At 37.2% G+C, this 17,946-nt stretch overlaps 1 protein-coding gene across 1 annotated transcript in view; it reads left to right on the forward strand.

Annotated features, from left to right (window-relative positions):
* ADAM10 (ADAM metallopeptidase domain 10) overlaps positions 1–16,109 on the forward strand; it is a 120,087-nt gene extending 103,978 nt beyond the window's left edge. The window contains exons 13-16 of the mRNA XM_060097283.1: positions 454–562; positions 1,034–1,254; positions 11,807–11,933; positions 13,882–16,109. Coding sequence (XP_059953266.1) covers positions 454–562; positions 1,034–1,254; positions 11,807–11,933; positions 13,882–13,976 — 552 coding nt within the window. The 3' untranslated portion in view covers positions 13,977–16,109. The remainder of the gene's footprint in view (positions 1–453; positions 563–1,033; positions 1,255–11,806; positions 11,934–13,881) is intronic.
* The last annotated feature ends 1,837 nt before the right edge of the window (positions 16,110–17,946 follow it).

Raw genomic sequence — 17,946 nt, forward strand, 5'->3', positions numbered from 1 at the left:
AGTCTAGATTTTTAAGTTACCATTTCTTTAAAGATTTACTGTCTTATTTGCACTTACTCTTTTTTTTTTTTTTTTTGCGGTACGCGGGCCTCTCACTGTTGTGGCCTCTCCCGTTGTGGAGCACAGGCTCCGGACGCGCAGGCTCAGCGGCCATGGCTCACGGGCCCAGCCGCTCCGCGGCATGTGGGATCTTCCTGGACCTGGGCACGAACCCGTGTCCCCTGCATCGGCAGGCGGACTCTCAACCACTGTGCCACCAGGGAAGCCCCTGCACTTACTCTTTTTAAGATGTGTTTATACCATCCATTTCTGATACTAATCTATGCTTCCCCCCACCCCCGACTTGTATTTCTACTTAATTATTTTAGCATTGGAGGTGTCTCTGTCTCCTACTGTCAACAAGAGGTTTGACTGTATAGGGATTAAATAATTGGTCTTTTATTTTTCTTTCAGCAATGTGCAGGTTCTATCTGTGAGAAATATGGCTTGGAGGAGTGCACCTGTGCCAGTTCTGATGGCAAAGATGATAAGGAATTATGCCATGTCTGCTGTATGAAGAAGAGTAAGGCTTTTAAAATGCAAGAGTATAAAGTCTGTTTCAAAAACCTATTTTCTCCTAAATTTTGTGTTAAACTTTGATTTACAGTTGGGACAGATAATTTCCAGCTGACCTGATCCTCTTGAGAAATTTTTAAATGTAGTATAGAATTGTGTTTCTAGTATTATGGTCCCTACAGTGTTTTTAAAATGATAAACTAGAAAAAAACCTGCCAGCGTTTTTACAATAATTAATATAAATACTGTTAGAAGGATTTAAAGCCATTGTAGGCACTAAGTCAGGAGTTGCTGGTTATTTGTTTATGCTGTAATATTTAAGGTGAATTACCAGTGGTGTTATCTAGTCTAACTAATGAAAGTCTATATAACATGTCATGGTGATGATTTTAGGCAGCTTCTTCCTTTCCTCCCTCTCTCCCGAGCTAGCCCGATAGGAAATCTGATCTTCAACTTATATTTGACACTTCTTTTGCAGTGGATCCATCAACTTGTGCCAGTACAGGGTCTGTGCAGTGGAACAAGTACTTCCTTGGTCGAACCATCACCCTGCAACCTGGATCCCCATGCAACGATTTTAGAGGCTACTGTGATGTTTTCATGCGGTGCAGATTAGTAGATGCTGATGGTCCTCTAGCTAGGCTTAAGAAAGCAATTTTCAGTCCAGAGCTCTATGAAAACATAGCTGAATGGATTGTGGTAAGTATAGTTTTTATTTATAAAGAAACCTTATCTTAAAATGATTTGATCATAATTTTACTTGGTTAGAGGTCACCCCTGTTATGAGAAAATCACTTCTTTTCTGTTTATACTGCAGTTATAGTTGACCCTTGAACAACATGGGTTTGAACTGCATGGGTCTACGTATAAGCAGATATTTTTCAATAGTAAATACTACAGTAGTACACAGTGTGGAGTTGGTTGAACCTGCAAGTGTGGAGGAACCATGGATATAGAGGACTTTGGAGGTGGTTGGCTAACTATGATTAACCCACCACGTTCAAGGGTCAACTGTATTTTATCTGAAGAGTGATTTTTAAAGTTCAGGTAGCCCTGAGTATTACTTTCTTCTAAAGTGGTCAGAATCTCCACATGTGTATCATTCATAGATTTAGTTGGTAGGTGATGGGAGTCATTCTGTTTTACTCTGCTCCCTGGTTCATGTCCTGGATGGGTTACTTCATCCTTTGGTCCATATGATGAGAGTATTGTCATGGAACTTTTTCTTGAAGTTGTTTTGGAAAGCCCTGCTTGCTTTTTATACTTCTCCCTTGTCTCAATATAGCCAGCTCTGGGTTTCTACTTTGCTGAACAGGAGAGATGAAAGATTTTTCTAAAGGTTTTTTTCTGATGTTTCAATGTAGTTTCTGCGTCTTCATCTTGTCCGTGATAGGAAAGGTTGAGTAGGGTAAGATCAGATACAGAGCCTTTTGCAGATTTTTTAATGATTATGGATGTTCATTCAGTATATATCTACTGAACTATATTATGCTTAAGCCCACATTTTCCCCAGTTGTACAAATGTTGAATTTTTGAAAAAGATTGCTGAGAATGAATATCTTAAGTCACTTAAATATTTATGTTTCTAAGTGTTTGCATTAAAATAACAGTAGGAAACTTGCAAGTGATGTATTTGAGAGTGTGCTGTGCCTAAACTGAATGAGTTTGCTTTGGAAATTGACTTAAAACTCAGCTCCTCCCCCCTTCCCAAATTATTTTTTACTGTGTGTTAAGGATTGAGGATGCCTTAAAAGCACACACAAAAATAATCCTGTCTGGGTTGTGAGCCCTTTTTGGTACTATTGTAATAAAAATAATACTTTGCATGTTAGAATATGTGATTTTTAGATACGTAATGACTATATAGTGGTAGGATTGTTGAAGTTGGATTTAGGAGACCTAGGTTTTAAACCAAATAATTGGGTCTCCTTAAAATGTTGTATGTTACTCATTTTTGTACTCCTGTGCTGGGTGTATAATTTATGTATTCAGAGAGTACCTGTTAAAACTGAAGGTGCCTTCTGGCACTATGGTAAAGTGAAAAGGGTACAGGCTTGGAATTACACGAGGATTCAGATCATCCTTCTGATTGACAATTCTGTGACTTCAGGTAGCTTACATTTCTTGGCTCCCTTACTTCCCTGTTTTCAACTCAAATCCAGTTCTTATTTTCTTTTTTTCTGATTATCTCTAATAAGAAAAAGTTGAGATCTAGTATACTTGTCTACTATGGGAAACAGTGTTTTCAAAGAAAAAAATCTGATAATTGGAATCTCAGAGTTATGTTCTGCTGAGTTTATGTTGTTGTGCCAGATGTTTTAGGTTTTCTAGATAGTAAATCATATCATCTAAAAATAATATTTTTTCACTTTTCTCCATTATATTTAATTTTGATTCATTTTATTTAGAATTTCAAAAACTCATTTATTCCTATTTTAAAATATTTAATAGAAATGATCTTTTTAGTTAAAGTGTTTTTAAAACCTTTTTTCATATTTTAGATTTGAGGATTTTGTGAAATGCTTCTTACAATGAATTTTAGCAATGTGAAGTCTTTTCTTGTGCTCTGGAACTGATTAATCAGGCACTTTTAGGTTTATGCAGATTTGCCGTAAATGGGTATAGAACGCTGTTATTTTAAATCAGTGTTGACATTCACATGCCACCCTTTCAAATAGCATGGTCCATAATGCCTGAAGAGTACCATTAGGTTGTTGCTGCATTTGTGGGCATTAATCAGATCAAACAGTAAGATAAACAACAGCCACTTCCTTACAAGTTATTTGTCTCATTTGTGTTACTTGCAGAGTTCACTTGCATAGCAGAGTTCATTTTGTTACACTGGTCTTTCATCATGTATAAGGAAAGTGTCCTTCTAGTTAGTAATGTAGGTTATTAGTTTGCTCTGGTAAGAAGCTGTGAAAGGGATGATGGGTTAGTTTCACTGACTTTCCTTTCCATTGGTACCTGGTGGCTTTTTTGTCTCCTTTCCACAGTATACTATGGCATCTTTTTTCCTCATGAGGGTAGAGTGGGAAGAACCTTAACAGTTTAAATAGTTCAGGGCATGAGTTACTGACTGCTATAGGCACCGTGGAAATGATGTAATAAAGACTTTTACTTTCTTTTCTGGGGAAAAGTTGTTCTTGACAGTAATGCTTGAATGTAGGCTGAGTGCCTACTGTGTGTCTCGCCAGGAGATAATGATAAACATCCTTTGGATTTATCAAGGGGTCACCTAGTTCTTGAGAAGTTGGGGAGCATTCACCAGTAAATCTGTTAAGACCCTGGACCACTGTCTCCTTTTCATTAAATGGGTACATTGGTAATTCTTTTTCAGTTTCTTCCATAGTTACTGATGTGTTCACATTTTCTGCACCTTTTGTGTTAGGTTTGACATAGGAAACCATCTTTGACCTGGATTTTTTTCAAATCTATCACTGTATTTACCCCACACTTTAAAATAATCGCCTGTTAGTTTGTGGCTTTTTTCTTTTTAATTTGTTCAGATGTATTAGGAGTTCATCTTTTTATTATTATTTTGACAAGAGTCAACTATGTTTCTCATTTTTGAATTAATTTCTTCTCTCTTATTTTGCTGTAATTTTACAAACCTAGGTAAGTATCTGGTGTTCTTTATGAAAGATTTAGAGCAGTGTTTCCAAGTGCTTCACAGAACACTAGATCCATAGGTTTTGTGGTCAGATGAATCTGGAAAATATTGCATACTATAGTCCCCTCTTAGAGATTTGTGATAATATTGTGAGAAGCCCCACGATAAAAAATCTTTTTAACTTCATTTTCCAAACTTACCTGACCTTTATTCATATTGTACATGAGAATCACCTAAGGGCTTAGACCAATTAAGTCAGAATCTCTGGGGCTGGAGTATAAGTGTCTGGGTCATTTCAAAGCTCCCAACTCTCAATTCTGATGAGCAACTGGGATTGAGAACCAACCATTCATGTAGAACAGTGGTTGGCAAACTATGGCTCATGAGCCAAATTTAGCCCACTGCCTATTTTTGTATGGCTCACAGCTAAGAATGGTTTCACGTGTATAAGTAGTTGAAAAAAATCAAAATAATATTCTTCTGGGGACTTCCCTGGTGGTGCAGTGGTTAAGAATCCTCCTGCCAATTCAGGGGACACGGGTTCGAGCCCTGGTCCTGGAAGATCCCACATGCGGCGGAGCAACTAAGCCAGTGCACCACAACTACTGAAGCCCGTGCGCCTAGAGCCGGTGCTCCGCAACGAGAGAAGCCACCGCAGTGAGAAGTCCACGCACTGCAACAAAGTGTAGCCCCCCCTCGCCGCAACTAGAGAAAGTCTGCGCATAGCAACGAAGACCCAACGCAGCCAGAAATAAATAAATAAATTTATTTTTTTTTAAAAAAGAATATTACCCATAATGGACCTAATGGCCATAATTAATTTTAAAAATATATATTCTTCTGAAAATTATATGAAATTCAAATTTCAGTGTCCCTAAGTAGTGATTTATCAGAACATGGCCATGCCCATTCAGTTATATATTGCTTATGGCTGCTTTTGCACTTTGAATAGTTGCAGCAGAGACTGCCTGGCCCCATAAAGCCTAAAATATTTGTCTGGCCTTTGATAGGAAGTGTCTGCCAAGCCCTAATCTAGACCAGTGGATCTCAAAGTGTAGTCCCCAGACCAGCAGCATCAGCAGCACCTGGGAACTTGATAAAAATGCAAATGATCAGGTCCCACGTGGACCCCTGAGTCGGTATGTGATGGTGCGTGCTAAAGTTTGGGGTTCATTTTTACAGTCTCTGCAGTGTAATGACTCCTTTTTAAAAGACTTTTAATGGAAAATTTCTACTTTGTCTTCCTGCTATGTTGAAAATGGAAGGTGGTTGTGGACCTCCAGAGTCCTTTGTTGCCTAGTAGAATAGGCCTCATAGATATCACTGCCGAAACTTTAACAACAAAGATGCAGTATTGTCACGGGGCTTAGCATATGGTAAGGAGTCAGTATGTGTTTGCTAGATGAATGAAGCAGATTACTATGTCATAGTTTATATGGAAAAGAAAAAATCATACATATTATCCTAACTTTGAAGTTGTAATGTTTTTAGGTATCGCTCAGTGGTATTTTAACCTGCTTGCCCAGGCTGAGTATAAAGTAACAAGAAGATTAGTAGCCAGTTGCTTTCGAGAGGGGTGGTGCGTGGAGTGTTGAAGGATAAAAGAACATTTAGTCAGAGTCCAGACAATGGTATCTTCTGAAGGATGAAGGGACGCTTTCTGCCCCTGCAGGATGGCATAATCAGTATCCTGACAAGGGACTGTGGGTCTCACATGGTCTTGTGACTACCCGGAAGTCTAGAGCGTGTTTGCTGTGACTGAGAGTTGTTAACACTGGAAATTCACCAAAAGGATTATATGATTAACTTTTTCTAGAGATCTTTAAAATCAGCTAAGATTATCTTATGTCTGAAGAGACTTGATGGCTTGTCTTGCCCCTTCCCCCTCACAGTTTTTTGGGTGAAACCTGTTTTATTGTTTTGTTAGCCTATAGGTCCTTTTTGTTTATTTAGATTATTAAATAAAAAACTATTGTAATTAGAACATAATAAGTTAGACTGGCAAATTTTGACCTTTCATTTTTGTCATTTTTACTTAATTTTTCTACTTTGTGTTCTTTTGGCCATATAAGTGGATGTATTGAACATCATCTATCTGTTTCTTATGTAGAATTATTTTCTCAGACTTGATTTAGTACTTGTTAACCTCTAAGCTGTTTTTTAAACTTTTGGATGTCTTCTCTTTGTCTTTTAAGTTTCACTTAACACCCTTGTATCTATGAAAGACAAGAGCTTGACTCGTAATTGACATTCGTTAAATGCCTGTTGAATGAATGACAGCTCTCTTTTATTTCAGACTCTTAACAGGTGGACAAACTGTGATCTCTTTTCTGAGATGAAACACATATATTGCACTTATTAGCCTGGTTGGTATTCTTTTTCCAGATTTTATAGTATATGAGAAGACATGTGATTTAGCATTTACCACTCTCTGATAATTCTCTCTTGAAGGGGGCATTTAAAAAAATCTTCTCTACCAAAGTTGACCATATTTACTAACACTCAAATGCACTATTGTTTTGTTTGGTTTTTTCCTTGCTATCTTCTATCCACTGCGATATTCTATTTCTGAGAGCTACTATCATTGTCACAAAAACATCTCAGCTTTGGGCTTTTGAGGTATATAGTTACCTGGAAGATTTTAGAGGAAGACCAGGAACACTGCTAGAAGGGACTGGAAATTCTCAAGGACCTGGGTGCCACATTTTCGTAAATGTCTGTTGATCTCAGCTGGGACTCAGTCCTTTTGACCTTTGTTTTCTAAAAAGTTATAACCACTGTTAAATTCAGGCTTCCTCTCTCCAGTCTGCTCTTGTTACTGCCATACTACTTGAATCTCTATTTAATACTGTATAGGTACTGAAAAACTGGTATTAGAAGAGGTGTCAAACCATAATTTTTTATGTCCTCTGTTGTAAGAGCCTTTTGCATTATTTGTGCGTGCGTGCAATCTAGATATAATAAATGTGCCATCTAGATATAATAAATAAATAAATATTATAAATGAGACGTGTTTCGATAAGTCAGTATTTGGAGTAATGACTCACGTGTAATAACTAGTCCAACAGGTACTTTTTGGTGGAGTAGATACTGAGTTTATAGAATATAAATTCAAAAAGCTTGCAGTCTAGTTTGGGATAGAGAGGATAAGCACATAGAAACATATTTTCAGTTCTGCATCATGTTTTCACAGGAAATAGGAGAACCTATTTGGAGAAGGCTTCTTTAAGGATGTGATACCAAAGCTAAGTTCTTAAGGACTAGTAGAAGTAGAGGGACAGGCGGATGTTTTATGAAGAGAGAGCAGCTGAAATAGTCACAGACATACGAAATATTTTAAATAAAATTTTTTTTCACATTTATCCTTTTGAAAAGTGTGATTATCCTTTTTTTTTTTTTAATTGACAAAGTAATATGTTGCAAAGTAAGCCGCCTTTTTTCCCTGGAGCCCAGTCCTCTCAAGACGAGTTTCTTATATATTTTTCAGAAACTATTTTTACAAGAAAATATATTTTAAAAAGACAAGTGGAATCATATATTTACTGGGCCACAATTCATTGTGTGCTCTGGTTTTGTTTTTTTTCTCTCCCCCACTTAATGATTTATCTTGGAGACCTTTGGTGGGAAGCTTTTGAAGAAGGGTTTTACATAGAGGAATGACATAGTTCTGTGTTTTAAGTAGTTGTAACACTGATGACCATGTGGAAGATGGTTTTCAGCAGGGACGACTAGAAGGAAGGAAATGTGTTAGAGAATATAATGAACGTCAGGAATGGAAGGGCATCTCCCATAACAGAACTAGCCCACCAGCCTGAAGGTAGTAGGAAGACCCTTGACCCTTTGTGCTTATAAAATGGATCACGTTAGAGGTTATACTGCCTTTCCAGAGGGTATTTGGAAATTACCAGTAGTTGTCAGAGTAACTGAGGGACTCTACTGGCATTTGATGGATGAGGGCCATGTATGCTAAACTTCCTGCATTGCTCAAAATGGTCCTGTACCACAATGCCCGCATGACTAACACTGAGTAAGAAGCACTCATCTGCATCCTAGTCACAGGCATGCTTGTTTAAAATGCAGTTCCCTGGGCCCTCCACCAGAACACTGAATTGTAAGTAATGTTTTACTGGAACACAACCACATTCACCTGTGTTGTGTCGTATCTATGGCTGCTTTTATACTACAGTGGCAGAAATGAATTGTTTTGACCAGGACCATATGGCCCACAAAGCCTAAAATGTTAGTTGTTTGGCTCTTTATAGAAAAAGTTTGCTGACCCTTGGTAAAGACCAGTAGTTCTCAGTCTTGGCTGCATAGTGGAATCATGTGGCAGCTTTAACAAAACTGCTGATGTCAGAATGCCACCCCCACCCTACTGGAGTCTGGGATTTCGTCCAGGTATCTGAGTTTCCAGGCGATTCTAATGTGTAGCCGAGGTTGAGAACCACTGGTATAGAGCAGGAAGAGTACTTGTAGCAGTACAAGCTGGTGATTTTGGTTCTTAATGATTTTACTGGGTCAGAGTGTCAGAGTTGCAGACAGGAAAGGTAGAAGAAGGTCTTAACTTCATTGAATGCCACATTTAAAAGGCCTCTGGATGCTTGGAACACGACAAAAGCTGTGCATATAGTTCTGCATGTGACAGTAGGCAGAAATGAAAAGAGGAATCAGCCAGCACTTGAGTTGACAGACTGAGGACAGGACTTAAACCCTGCCCTTTTTTTTTGATAAATAGCGGGTCTGTTATTTGAGGATGAATAAAACAGGAGCCTGTGGGAAATTTATTTAACAAGGGAAAGGGAGTATTAACCTAAAGACTCACAGGGAGGAGCAGTGCTCTGAAAATTATTTTCTACAGAAACCAAAAGAAAGTTTTAGAAAACTATCTGGCAATCTCAGTAGGATGCAAGAAATGGCTTCTGAAAAGTAGATTGTAAGCTGTGGTTTCCAAGCCAGATTCAGCCCGGCAAATGTGTCTTGTATGGTCTACCTGTTGTTTTTAGAAATTTTGAATGAGTTGTTAGCATTTAAAAACAGATTTCTTGTCAAAATTCAGATTTGTAGCTTCTCTTTAAAGATAAGTCTTTCGGCAGTAAGGCTGACTTGCATGACCCCCTGCTCTCTCCTTTCTTGAACGCTTCATTCCTAAAGGCAATTAGGTGAGGCCAAGCAAGGCATCCATGCCTGGTGAGGGAAGCTGTACTGGCACAGGGCAGGGTGCCCTTTGTACCCTGTAGAGGGGTGACTGGCTTGGGATGTCAGGGTACAAGTATTGTGAGGAGGGTGTCTGCTTAGGGGGGGCAGTTTTGTTTTTTTTTGTTTGTTTGTTTTTGTTTTTTTTGCGGTATGCGGGCCTCTCTCCCTGTTGTGGCCTCTCCCGTTGCGGAGCACAGGCTCTGGACGCGCAGGCTCAGCGGCCATGGCTCACGGGCCCAGTCGCTCCGCGGCATGTGGGATTTCCCCGGACTGGGGCACGAACCCGTGTCCCTTGCATCGGCAGACGGACTCTCAACCACTACGCCACCAGGGAAGCCCGGGGGGGCAGTTTTAAAAGGAACTAGGGCTCCTTGGAGAAATGACTGATTCCAGTGCTGGGGCAGGGAAAGAACAAGATGAACCTGGAACTCCTTGTGCCAGCTGAAGTGCTCAAAGAATGGTGAGGACATGCCCAAAAGACACAATAATGATAGTAATGGATTATAACCCATTAAGGAAAATAGGAAATCATGAGGGAATAAATAAATGGACAAATTGAAAGTTTTGTGAAGAATAGAATATTTATATAGTTCTAAATTATGTCCGTACAAAATACTCATTGACTACAAAAGAGAAGAGTATCTTTTTGGTAAAGTTTGGCAGTTAACACCTTGATCAGGTCCTTAGTAATGAGATCAAAGTCATGTGTCACCTGGTTGGATGCAATGAGAAGAATACAGCATCACTTCTGAGATATTCTTACTAAAGATGTATGACCTGAATCTAATAATAAAGAAACATCTGAGAAACCCCAATTGAGGGACATTCCAATGCAAAATAACTGACCTGTAATCTTCAAAAGTGTCAAGTTATATAAGCTAAGGAAAGACTGTGGATTGTTTCCAGATTGCAGGAGACTAAAGAAACACAGCTGGTAAATGCAGCACAGTTCTGAATCCGATGGCATTGGGACATGTGGCAAAACTTGAATGAGGAAGTCTGAGGATTAAATGGTAGTGATGTAACAATGCCAATTTCCTGATTTTGTTGTGATTATCTAGGAAAACCCCCTTAAGTTGCAGGAACTATATGCTGAATTGTTCAAGTGTAACAGGACATCATGGTAGCAGTTTACTCTCAGATGGTTCCAGATTTTACAAACTTCTTTGTACTGTACTTGGAACTTTTCTGTAAGTTTGGGATTCTTTCAAAATTAAATTGATATGTTTATATGTATATATATGAAAGGCTTTATGCACACACGGGGAAAGTGGCTTGGGGTATTTTACCACAACATTCATTTTTATTTCAGCTTCTGTTTCTTTAATTATATTGTCACTGCTGGCTAAAGAAAACAGTATAGAAGCAGTAGCCTGCTTGTCTTAAGGTCCCAGATCTGAGAAGCGCTTCTTAAATGGGAGTTTTATTGGCAATAATTAGCAATAACTATATATGTATTATAACAATCTGTGTAAGCCAATATAAGGTTCATAGTTTTCTAGTTGTTACTATTTTGTATGATGTTTATTAGTACATGCTATCTTAAGACAAAAATTGAATATTTTGAATTGCAAAATAGACTTAAATTTATTAAGAATGGCAACAGTAATTTTTCTATAAATAAGATTATGTCAGTAGTTTTTGAAGGTTTTTTGTTTGGCTAATTAATTTAATATGATTTAAGTTGGAAATGAAATTTTTTAGTACCTTCTTAGAGGTAAACTTTACCTGCTTCTAGAATTTGTGTATCCTTCCACTTTTCATATTAGACACTTAACCTTTAAATAAGTGAATATATATGTAATAGATATTATATATATATATATATAATGAAAACTAAGATACATTGTATAGGAATAATTTAATAACAGTAGTCTGGGACTCAAGTTTCAAATGAAATAGAGAAACAGGAAAGAGGGGTCTCAAAAAAGATAGAATTTCAGTCTTAGCTTTGATGATTAGAAAAAAATATAGGTTAAAGAATATTTTAAAACTCTATCTAGTAGAATTTAAAGCAAGTTATATACCTTCTAAGTCGCTGGATAGTATAAAAAGCAAAGTCTGTAAGAGTAACAGGCAAAAGAAAGGAAGGAAGTATTTAAATCAGAAAATATTTAGTAACATGGGAAAATGCAATATAAACTATATGCAGGATGATCCCAGTTTTGCACGTGTGTTTTTCTGTGAGTATGACAACCATAGTTATATAGAAAAGAGACTGAAATGAAAATAAGATTGAGTGGTTTCCTCTAGGAAGTGAAATTATGGGTGATTTTTGTTTTCTCTTTTGTACTTTTTTTTTATTTAAAGAGATTAATATATATGTGCTTTTATATGATATCTACAACTCCCAATGAACAGGTGTTCTTTGAAACTTAAAATGTAATATATCCTATTGTATATTTTATAGTTTTTTCAGTGGAAAAATCTGTTTATTTCTAGGCTTATTGGTGGGCAGTATTGCTTATGGGAATTGCCCTGATCATGTTGATGGCCGGTTTTATTAAGATATGCAGTGTTCATACTCCAAGTAGTAATCCAAAGTTGCCTCCTCCTAAACCTCTTCCAGGTAAGACAATTTGAGCAATATTTTTATTACTCAGAACCATTTAGCAAGTAGAACTGAATTATAAATGGGTCTTCAGTAACTAATATATAATACTTTCTCCTTGAGAATGGGATTACCGGATGAATTATGTAGTTGATTTTTAAGTGTGTGTTTTTTGTTGTTATTTTTTTATCAACCCAGTCTAGCTTATGGCTGCCGATTTAATGCTAATATATCCTTTTAAAAAAAATCCAAAAATCTTCCTTTTTTGGTTTTATTGTGATAGACTACTTTTAAATGATTGTTCTTTCTATTCTAATAGCTATGCTTCAGTTATGGTTTTTAACGTTCGTGCTCTTGAAATATTTCCTGGCACGTAAAGACATTTTCCCTAGGGATGATGCTTATGGGGAAATACAAGTTCCAGTCTGTGGGAGAGTCTTAGTGTAGAGGCTTCAGTCACCAAACAACCATAGTTATTCTCCATCTCTGAAAACAACTCCTAAGGTTTTGTCTCCACCACCCTTTACCTCTCAGGGAGACAGGGCTGGGAGGAGATACCCTCTTTAGACGAGCCCCGGGGATTTGGAGAAGGAGGGTAAGGAAGCGACTGCTCTGGGTTGTTTAGGCCTCACCTGTTTACCCCTCCCCAAGGTAGGTGTCGCTTCCACGCTCCCCTCAGGACACCTGCGAAGTAGGTGTGGGACAACACTGTCCCAAGGCCCGAGGTAAATGGCAGTAGTTCCCTCTCCTGCCCCCCACTCACTTGTCATTGAAGCCTCTTGCCTCAGGCCAAATCCACTGCCCTACACAAAGTGGTTTAAAACTAGGGGTTTCTTATAATTTTCTCCATTTTCCCTCAGTTGTTCCCCTATATTTACCTATCTTAAGGCAAGAGAGGTCAGTGGTCATGCTGGGACAGTATCTTGGTGGGAATCAGAGGAAATTTGATTTTGATGTCATTGCTTTTTGTAAATTAGCACGTTAGCACTCTGGAACTGATGTCAGTTTCTTAGGGATTTCCAAGGGCCAAGTGACACTTTTTAGATACATTACCAATTATGGCCTCATTTAATGATGCAATTCTTTTACTTAATTTCATTTTAAGAATTTTCCAGCTCTTAACTGTTGTTTATTGAACCCTCACAAAAAATGTTGAGCACTTTTACGTGAATTATCATATAATCCTCACAACAGACGATCTGAGTTAGTTATTATCCCTATTTTACAGACTAGTTAGTCATCTGAGTTTCAGAGAGGCTAAGTCATTTGCTCGAAGATACCCAGCAATTTCTTCCTCATGGAGTCTATCCTCAGACCCCATATTAATCTAATAGTTGTAGCTGTTAAGCACTTGAAATGTGGCTAGTCTCAACTGAGATGTATTGTACATATAAAATACATACAGACTCTGAAGACTTAGTATTTAAAAAATGAAATATTTCATTAATGATTCTTTATATTGATTACATCTTGAAATGATAATATTTTGACTATATTGGGTTAAATGAAATAAAAATATTATTAAAATTATTTTACCTGTTTCTCTTTAACTTTTTTCATTGTGGTTACCAGAAAATAGAAGCTTACATATACGGCTCATATTATATTTGTTTTGGACAATGCTGATCTAGAACCTTTTTTCTTTTTCTTTTCTCCTTTTTTTTTTATTTTTACTGAAATGGCAGCTTTGTTTTTTTTTTTTTTTTCGGTATGCGGGCCTCTCACTGTTGTGGCCTCCCCCGTTGCGGAGCACAGGCTCCGGACGCGCAGGCTCAGCGGCCATGGCTCACGGGCCCAGCCGCTCCGCGGCATATGGGATCCTCCCAGACCGGGGCACGAACCCGTATCCCCTGCATCGGCAGGCAGACTCTCAACCACTTGCGCCACCAGGGAGGCCCGGCAGCTTTGTTTTTAAAGATTAAAAAGCTCATGGTAAATCTCTCTTGCTTTTGTTTGTGACTCACAGGCACTTTAAAGAGGAGGAGACCTCCCCAGCCCATTCAGCAACCCCAGCGTCAGAGGCCCCGGGAGAGTTATCAGATGGGACACATGAGACGTTAACTCAGCTTTTGCCTTGGTTCTTCCTAGTGCCTACAATGGGAAAACTTCACTCCAAAGAGAAACCTATTAAATCATCATCCCCAAACTAAACCCTCACAAACAACAGTTGAAGAAAAAAATGGCAAGAGATCATGTCCTCAGATCAGGTGGAATTACTTAAATTTTAAAGCCTGAAAATTCCAATTTGGGGGTGGGATGTGAAAAAGGAACCCAATTTTCTTATGGACAGATATTTTTAACCTAATGGCACAAAGTCTTAGAATATTATTATGTGCCCCGTGTTCCCTGTTCTTCGTTGCTGCATTTTCTTCACTTGCAGGCAAACTTGGCTCTAGATAAACTTTTATCACAAATTGAAATATATATATTTTTTTCAACTGCCAATCAAGGCTAGGAGGCTCGACCACCTCAACATTGGAGACATCACTTGCCAATGTACATACCTTGTTATATGCAGACATGTATTTCTTACGTACACTGTACTTCTGTGTGCAATTGTAAACAGAAATTGCAATATGGATGTTTCTTTGTATTATAAAACTTTTCCGCTCTTAATGAAAAATTACTGTTTAATTGACATACTCAGGATAACAGAGAATGGTGGTATTCAGTGGTCCAGGATTCTGTAATGCTTTACACGGGCAGTTTTGAAACGAGAATCAGTTTACCTTTTCCTTATGATGGAGTTGGTTCTGATATTCATTTTGTTTTATCAAATGGCTGCTAAGAGCACAAGAGTGACGATGCTGAAGAACACAGTTAAGTGCAAACTGGACATATGCAGCATACTACTACTTCAGGCTTAGTTCTTTATGTAAGTGTCTGATTTCCGCTTACTTATTTTAAACTTTCTAATTCAATTCCATTTTTGAATTGATAGGTGAAATTTTATTCATGTTTGGTAGCAATTATGTCAGTGAAATGATTCTTTTTATTTGCAGCCTCTTATTTGTATGCTAATTACGTTTTGGTTTTGTCTGATACGGAAAAGAAAAGCTGTGTCTCTATTTTATCAAAATATTTGAACAGCGTTTTCAGCATATCATCACTGATCATTGGTAACCACTAAAGAAGAGTGATTTGCTCAACCAGTAGTTAAAATTGTAGCTAGGCCTTCTGACATTTTTTTTCCCTAAAATATTTTAACTGCAATGAAGGTGAAACAGCACAATGTCCCATTCCAAATTTATTTTTTAAACAGGTGTAAATAATTGGCTTTTTAAAGAAAGGAGGCAAAAGCATTTAATGTATTAACAGGCTTATTGCTATGCAGGAATGGAAGGGGGCATTACAAAAAAACTTTAAGCTTGTGACATATTTATTGCTTCTGTTTTCCAGCTACATCACTTAAATTAGAAGTAAACAGCTATGATTTTCCTGGCTTCACATAGGAGGCAAATAGGGAAAGTTGAAAAGATTTGTGTTTGGCTTTTTTTTTTTTCTTTTTTTCTTAAGAGTATAAGGTTTACACAATCATTCTCATAATGTGACGCAAGCCAGCAAGGCCAAAAATGCTAGAGAAAATAATGGGATCTCTTCCTTGTAAACTTGTACAGTATGTGGTGACTTTTTTCAAAATACAGCTTTTTGTACATGATTTAGAGATGAATTTTGTACATGAAACCCCAGATAGACTATAAATAATTCTAAACAAACAAGTAGGTAGATATATATGTAATTGCTTTTAAATCATTTAAATGCCTTTGTTTTCGGACTGTGCAAAGGTTGGAAGTGGGTTTGCATTTCTAAAATGGTGACTTTTACTCTGCAAGAGTTATTAGTAACTTCTTGAGTGTGGTAGACTTTGGAACATGTACATTTTTTGCTTGTAATGTTATCCTGTGGTAGGGTTTTGGCAGGTACATACTGTCCTATTTTATTTTGAGTCTAAGTTAAATGTTTTCTGAAAAGAGATGCGTGCACTGAACTCTTTCCACTGCAAATCAAGATGTGGTAAAACAAAAGGATCAAGACAAATGAGATCTAATACTACTGTCAGTTTAATGTCCACTGTGTTTTATACAGTATCTTTTTGTTCACTTTGGAAATTTTTACTAAAAATTGCAAAAAATAAAGTATTGTGCAAAGATGTAAGGTTTTTTGAAACTTGAAATGCATTAATAAATAGACTTGATGAAATCGTCTTGAAGGTTTCATACTCTTTGAACTCTGAGAACTATCAAAAGAAGCTTCCGGCAAGGCAGCTTTTCCTTACTAAGTGAAAGAGATTGTTAAGCAGAGAGGACGATCTCTTCCCACACAAGTACAGATATCTTTATTCCTAATTAAGACTTCATGTAAAAATTTTATGATTAGATATCTCTTTCTACACACAATGAACATTTGAAAAACGTTTAGTCTCAACTGCTTTATATTATTTCTAATCAATATTCAAAGTGCTTAAACGTGTCTGTCTTAGCAGAAGAGCTGAGTCATTTTGGAAACTGGTCTTATATATATTTTGCAAAGTTTTGAATGCCAAGTACCTCATTTATTTTAAAAGTCTAGTTTGATGATAAGTGTTTTTTAAAAATTTGAGCCACGTTTTCCTGCTTTGTCAAATTCATAGCAAATAAGAGACTTGACATTTCAGTCTTACCTAGAAAAAGAATTGTAAGCCCAGAGTGGTGCCCTGCACAGAACAGTCTGCCCCAAACCCAAGTTATTTAGTTATTTTTTAAATATATTGAGGCCAGCTTAAATAAGTAGTATTTGTTAAATGAGCAAAAATATGCAATACTTTTTAGTTACTTTAATTTAGAAACCTCAAAATGTATATTATGTTTAATTATGTTTGTTTATGAAACCATCAATATTGATTCAGATGATTGCAAATGTATTACTTTTACTTTACAATTGAATATTTAAATTTTGTTTAAATCAGCAATAGAATAAATTATTACAGTTTCTGGACTAGTGTTCTCCATAGTGTCAGGCAATATACAGTTTTGGGAAGGACTTCTTTTGGGGAATGGCAGCTTTATCTGATCAGTCTTGTTTTCAGCAGTTTGTGCTTTGAGGTACTTCATTTTTGTTACATTTACGGACTAGTGAAAACTGAAGATTTCTCCAAATTGAGCGAACTACTCTCGAGTTCTTATTTCGGTCCCTGTGGTCTGTACATTTTAAGACCTAATGACTATTATTTCTCCAAGGATGGGATTGGATTAGTGTCCTTGGCAGCTGGGCAATTGTGGGTACATGTGCTTGGGAAGGCTTTTAATTTCCTAAGTATTTCTAATCGAAAGTACAAGAGGGTCAGTGTAGTAAGTCCATTACAAAACTGGACAGTCCATCTTCAGGGGTATAAGAAGTGATGTTCTTTATCCAGATTTAAAGAGTCAGGGTCTCCCAAAACTAGAGAGCAAGTTGGATATAGTTTAAAAGCAGCTGCCAGGGACAGTTTTTCTCTAGAGAAGTCACTAAAGTCGTAAGAAATTGTAGTTTCCTGAAAAGAACTTTTGACCTCTAAGTAACAAAAAGGATAATTAGTTTGCCCCACAGAGCTCAGCTTCAGTTTCAGCATTTCTGGTTTTATGTTCTTGATTGAAAACAACTTCCGTTTGAATCACTTTTTCTGTTTATTACCAGTTCAGTTTTTCCACTATCATTTCTGTATCCAACGCTTTACATTATTAGGATACAAGTGAACCCTTGTATTCTGTATTACTGTATTGTTTGTGTGTCTTAGGTACGTACATGTATGCACTATTTTCAGTAGAAATTCATATATTTTGTAATTGATAAGCTCTTCAGAGTATCCGTTCTCTCCTATGAAAAGCAACATGATACTAGGTAAAAATGGATGGTTGAGCAAAGTATTTATTAGCCTCTGCTCTTTCCTAAAATCTCTGCTAAAATCATAGTGACTGGGGAAAGAAAACAGCATATCCAACAAGGATAAGGAATATCGAAGAGAAGATAACAAGAACAACATTTTGGAGACTGGAAAGCAGATGGAGAAGTAGCC

This window comes from Mesoplodon densirostris, chromosome 4, assembly GCF_025265405.1.
Source record: "Mesoplodon densirostris isolate mMesDen1 chromosome 4, mMesDen1 primary haplotype, whole genome shotgun sequence".
Lineage (NCBI taxonomy): Eukaryota > Metazoa > Chordata > Mammalia > Artiodactyla > Ziphiidae > Mesoplodon > Mesoplodon densirostris.